The sequence below is a fragment of the Erythranthe guttata genome, chromosome 12, assembly GCF_056151865.1.
Source record: "Erythranthe guttata isolate IM_541 chromosome 12, IM_541, whole genome shotgun sequence".
NCBI classification, from domain to species: domain Eukaryota; kingdom Viridiplantae; phylum Streptophyta; class Magnoliopsida; order Lamiales; family Phrymaceae; genus Erythranthe; species Erythranthe guttata.
The window spans coordinates 5,874,866-5,880,694 of NC_142544.1; the positions used below are offsets into that span (position 1 = coordinate 5,874,866).

At 42.4% G+C, this 5,829-nt stretch overlaps 1 protein-coding gene across 1 annotated transcript; it reads left to right on the top strand.

Annotated features, from left to right (window-relative positions):
* The first annotated feature begins 209 nt into the window (after positions 1-209).
* On the top strand, positions 210-5,426 carry LOC148766312 (uncharacterized). The gene is made up of 9 exons (XM_088827228.1): positions 210-312; positions 429-964; positions 1,137-1,244; positions 1,431-1,601; positions 1,818-1,932; positions 2,019-2,201; positions 2,310-2,607; positions 3,358-3,500; positions 4,972-5,426. Exons 1-9 carry the CDS (start codon positions 210-212, stop codon positions 5,424-5,426), a joined length of 2,112 nt encoding a protein of 703 aa, XP_088683354.1.
* The last annotated feature ends 403 nt before the right edge of the window (positions 5,427-5,829 follow it).

The window sequence follows — 5,829 nt, forward strand, 5'->3', positions numbered from 1 at the left end:
CTTAGTGGTGTTTCTTTCTGAAGCGAAAGCGACATCATATTTGGTTGATAGACTCAAGAAGAAATGGAATTTGTTGGCGTATCAGTGGACAAACAAGGACAATCTGGGGGCCTAACACTCATTTGGCAGAAAAATGTTCATGTGGATCTCATCACACTCTCAAGCAATCACATCGACACGGAGATCATCTCCACGAACGAGAGCGAGAAATGGCGTATCACGGGAATTTATGGGTATCCGGAAAAAGAGAAGTGACACCTTACATGGAATTTATTGCGTTCGATACAAGGTCACAGGAATCTCCCTTGGATAGTTGGCGGCGACTTCAACGAGATAATCACATCAGTGGAGAAAAAATGACGGGAACCGTAGGACTTCTTCCGCGATGCTTGGATTTCAATCGGCATTACACAATTGCCATCTTTCAGACTTAGGCTACACCGGCGCTCCTTTCACATGGTCTAATAAAAGAGAAGCTCCCTTCACGATTCGATGTAGACTCGACAGGGTTTGTGGCAATAATAGTTGGCGAGAATTATTCCCATTGGCTAACGTTCAGCACATGGAATTTGGAGGCTCCGATCATGTTCCGATCCTTTTAACACTCCAGAATCCGGCTCTCAAACAGTTGGATAGAAGGGGACGCCCCTTCCGTTTCGAAGCTATGTGGATCCGACGGGAGGAATGTGAGAACATTGTCCAAAGTGAATGGTCGGACCACACGACTTCGGACCCGGTCGAAGATCTACTCTCTAAAATGGAGAGCTGCAAAACAGCACTCATTCATTGGAGTCGGTCAGTCCTGCATAATCCAAAGAAACGCATTTCCGCTATTCAGAAACGGCTGCACCATCTTAGCCATGGGTTGTATTCGGCAGAAAATACTACCGGGAGACGAAATCTTCAGAAGAAACTTGAACAATTGTACCAGGATCTTGATACTTACTGGAAACAAAGGAGCCGGGTTCAGTGGATGAAAGAAGGTGATCGCAATACATGTTTTTTTTCATGCAAAAGCCACAGTTAGGAAACGGACTAATTGGGTTCATCGAATAAAAAACGAGCTGGGGGAATGGAAAGATAGTAAGTCCGAGATTGAGCAGGTGATAGCGAATTATTTCTCCTCAATTTTTCAGTCTACTCATCCAGAGGAGAGTGTGATTGAGAGTGTGGCGCAGCATATCGACCCAAGGATTTCCAATGAGGCTAGTCAGTCTCTTTCTCTACCATCTACTGCAGACGAGGTAATACGAGCTATTTCCCAAATGTCCCCTTCTAAGTCTCCAGGCCCTGATGGCTTCCCTGTTTTATTTTTTACTAAATATTGGCATGTGCTTGGTTCTAATGTTCTTAATTGTGTCCTTAACTTCCTCAATAATAAAAAGCTTCCCAGTAAACTGAATGTTACCTTCATTCTTCTTATTCCTAAGGTGAAAAATCCTGAAAAGATCACCGAGTATAGATCGATTAGCTTGTGCGATGTTATTTATAAATTTGGGTCAAAAGCCATTGCCAACCGAATTAAACCTCTGCTCCATGACATTATCTCTCCCACCCAATCAGCCTTCGTGCCTAAACGCCTTATTACAGATAATGTCTTGGTTGCTTATGAAATTAATCACTTTATTAAATCTAATTCTAGGAAGAAAATTAATTTTATTGCTGCTAAGTTGGATATAAGTAAAGCGTACGATCGAATCGAATGGTCTTTCTTAGGTAAAATTCTTCATCGGTTCGGCTTTCTATCATCGTTAGTCGATCTGATAATGTTATATGTGTCTTCTGTTTCTTACTCTTTTCTGTTTAATGGGTGCCAGTTTGGTTTGATCCAGCCAAGTCGAGGTCTCCGCCAAGGAGATCCCCTATCCCCGTACTTGTTTATATTATGCACGGAAGCTCTCATTGCGATGATCCAAAAGGCAGAGAATGACGGTTATTGCAAGGAATCAGAATTGCCCCCACGGCGCCAAGTGTCTCATGTCTTTGTTTTGCCGATGACACCCTCGTGTTCGGTAAAGCAACACCGACGTACGCACACACTCTTCATCGGATTCTCCAAGATTATGCAACTGCATCGGGTCAAATGATGAATCTTGAAAAATCGACAATAAGCTTATGCCCAATGACACCACCCGATACGAAGACTGCTATTCAAACCATTTTGGGTTTTCAGACCGTGGAGCGGCACGAGAAATATCTTGGTATGCCGTTGACGATGGGGAAATCACGGCGAGCCATCTTAGACTTTCTACGAGACCGTGTGTGGTCACGGATTGAGTGATGGGGCGAAAAGCAACTCTCGAAAGCAGGAAATGAAGTGCTCATTAAAGCTGTTCTTCAATCTATACCATCTTACCTCATGAGTTGCTTTACTCTCCCTCTTGGACTTATCCATGATATTGAATCAGCCATTCAACGATTCTGGTGGAGTAACGGGAAACCTCGATCACTGGCTTGGACTGCATGGCGCAAGCTATGTGAACCAAAGGAAAGAGGCGGATTGGGCTTTCGACATCTCCGCTCGTTGAATCTCGCGATGCTAGCCAAACAATCTTGGCGGATCCTTACGCGACCAGATCTTCTTCTCTCAAGACTCCTTCGCGCAAGGTACTTCCCAGGCGGCAATTTTCGGTCGGCTCCGGCGGGTTTCTGATCGTCCGCTACATGGAGAAGTCTCCTACTCGCTCGCCCGTACGTCAAAGATGGTTATCGAATTCGCATTGGGAACGGGGAAGATACAGCTATTTGGGGTGACCCGTGGCTGAAGGATGATGGCAACTTCCACATTATTACCCGTCGCCCATCATTCTCCGTCTTCCCGGATAGGGTCTCTGACCTAGTTTTGCCGGTCTCTCACACGTGGGACTTGGACCTCATTCGTGCCACCTTTTGGCTAGTCGACCACACACGAATCCTTGCAATTCCGATCGGAAGTAGCTATGCTCGGGATAGACTGGTGTGGCATTACTCGTGATCGGGTCAATTCACGGTCAAGTCATGCTATCACAATATTTTGTACAATTACGAGGCTGCTGGCGGCAATCACACCTCTGGGATGTCGTCAAACAATGGAGCTAAGGATCTGTGGAATATCTTTGGTCCCTGAACATCCCGCCAAAGATTAAAATTTTTGCTTGGAGAGCTGCATGGGACATTATCCCAACAAACGGGGCTCTTTTTCGCTGCCACATCTCCTCGGATCCGTTCTGCAGCTTATGTCGGTCTCAAGCAGAAACTACGGTGCACGCATTGATTTGTTGTAGGGGTTTGCCCGAGGTTTGGAAAACGGAACCGTTTGAACTGGATATGACGATCGATCCGGTTTCTTTCCGATCTTGGTTTGACCGTTTGCGCAAGACTACCTCTCGAGAAGTGGTTTGCCTTGCTATGGTTATCTGCTGGTGTGCGTGGGATTCGAGAAATCGAGAAGCACATTGAGATACGTGTCTTCGAGGACGGGATCTGCGGAATCGGAGCGCAGATTATCTCTCCACATTCAGGTCGGCATGTTTTGAACCCTCTATCGCAAAGAACCCAGCTTCATAGGTACATTGGACACCCCCGCCGGAAGGAGTTGTGAAACTTAACTTCGACGCCGCCTTTCCACCATCTCAGTCGCATTACAAGGTGGCCACTGTGGCCCAAAATTCCGAGGGCATTACAATTTGGTGGAGCGTCGCCTCTTTGCCCGGACGGGTTCAACCAGTTGAAGGAGAGGCCCATGCCGCTCTTACAGCAATTCAGGGTGCTCGTGCACGGGGCTGGCCGTCAGTTATTATCGAGGGGGACTGCCGTCAGCTCATCATGGCACTCCAAGATAAAAACTCTTTTATGTGTTCCTTTGGTGTTTATGTAGAAGACATTAGTAATCTTTCTTTATCTTTCATATCATGTCGTTTTTCCTTCGTTCCTCGTTCATGTAATAAGCTAGCTCATGGAATCGCTTCATCCATGGAACTGGCCACTACTGAGGGTCTCTCCCTTCCTTCTCATTTGGTTACGTTAGCCTAATAATATCTCTGTTCCTTTAAAAAAAAAGAGATGCTCTAAAGGGTTAGAAAATCCGTGAGGATAATTTGATCCGTATCAGTTTGACCAACACTTGTACAAGCTTATATTTCACCCATACTTATTTATTTATTCAAAACATTTAATAAAAAGGTACACAGAGTCATTAAGAGAGTTTTTATTTGTTCAACGGCAAATGATTATGTTGGTCAACAGTTAAAGTAGTGAAGTTCTTAGCTAATTTTTTTTTTTAACAATTCATTTGTTTCTTATTTAAATTTGAATGTTTATTTTTAGTATTCATTTGAATTTGTTACAATGAACATAAAAATATATATATTTTGAATAGTAAAAATATATTCAATCATGTCAACTTATTTTTTATAAGATTGGAATTGAAAAGTTAAAACTCAAAATGAATCGATTAATCAAATAGTAAACCATAAGACATGACAACAATGAGACGAATGTCAATTCATATTATTCTTGACATTACTGTACTTGATTTTAGGATTAATTAACATGGCATTGATTTAATTTTAAACTAATATTGTAGTTGTATTCAACTACTTTTATTTCAATTATTTTTTTGCTGAAATAAAGTGCTTTTAATATACAACTTGTGACAACAAATTAGTCATAAAATTTAACCCAATGAGTTGCTTATTTTGGAACTGTCAAGGGTTAGGGGACCTTTGACGGTTCACACACTCGGAGACATTCTCCGAGCACACAACCCCATGGTGGTGTTTCTTTCGGAAACCAGAGCGACACCACCGCTTATAGAGAATCTGAAGAGGAAATGGAATTTATTTGGAGTTGCAATGGATAAAGTTGGAAAGTCTGGAGGCTTAGCGTTATTATGGCAGAAAAACTTGGAAGTGAATCTCATTAGCTTTTCCAATAATCACATTGACGCGGAAATTCGTTCTCATCATCACCTTAACAAATGACGAGTTACAGGGATTTATGGTTACCCGGAGAAGCACCGACGAAGTTTAAAATGGGAGCTCTTAAGATCACTCAGCGAACAACGCGACTTACCATGGGTAATCGAGGGGGACTTTAATGAAGTGTTGTCATCTACCGAAAAAAATGGAGGCAATCCGAAGAATCTGTCCCACATAGCGGCATTTAGAGATGCCCTGGCTGATTGTTCCCTGTCGGATATGGGTTTTACGGGGTCACCTTTCATCAGGACGAACAGACGGCAAAAACCCTTCACCATTAGCAGTAGACTTGATAGAGTCTGTACTAACAGTCGTTGGTTGGAGCTCTTCCCACAAGCCCAGGTACACCATCTCGAGTTTGTGGGATCCGATCATGTGCCGATTCTTCTCATTCTTCAAAAGGCCAAAACCACCACTCGCACCAAGGGTCGTCGTCCGTTTCGTTTTGAAGCTATGCGGGTTCTGTAACACCCCACATTTTCGAAACCCTAATCCCTAACCAAAATTCCATAACCCAAAAATTCTCAGGTGGGAATTATTAGGAATTTATTTACCTTATTAACTTAATTGCCTTAAGTACCTTATTTGCTTAGACTAATAATCCTTATATGCCGATTTGATTATGTGCCTTATGTGCTAGGAATTTATTGAATGATTATATGCCAACTTAATTTCGATAATTATGTGCTTAAGTGGATTAATTACTAATAATTGTGTGCTAGATTAAATTATGTGACTTATGTGTATAATTAATTTATTTATGTGATTTCATGATTTAATCATAATTACATGCATAATACATGAATATATACGTACATGTATGCATACATATATGCATATGTTATATAAGCTATGTTACTCTAGACTATAG

Bases quoted from the DNA above. Each gene is read 5' to 3' on its own strand.
- LOC148766312 (XM_088827228.1), top strand. From the start codon at position 210: ATGGCGTATCACGGGAATTTATGGGTATCCGGAAAAAGAGAAGTGACA. The intron at 2,202-2,309 runs GTATGCCGTTGA...TCTCGAAAGCAG, and splicing joins GCGGCACGAGAAATATCTTG to GAAATGAAGTGCTCATTAAA. The intron at 2,608-3,357 runs GTACTTCCCAGG...CGTTTGCGCAAG, and splicing joins TCAAGACTCCTTCGCGCAAG to ACTACCTCTCGAGAAGTGGT.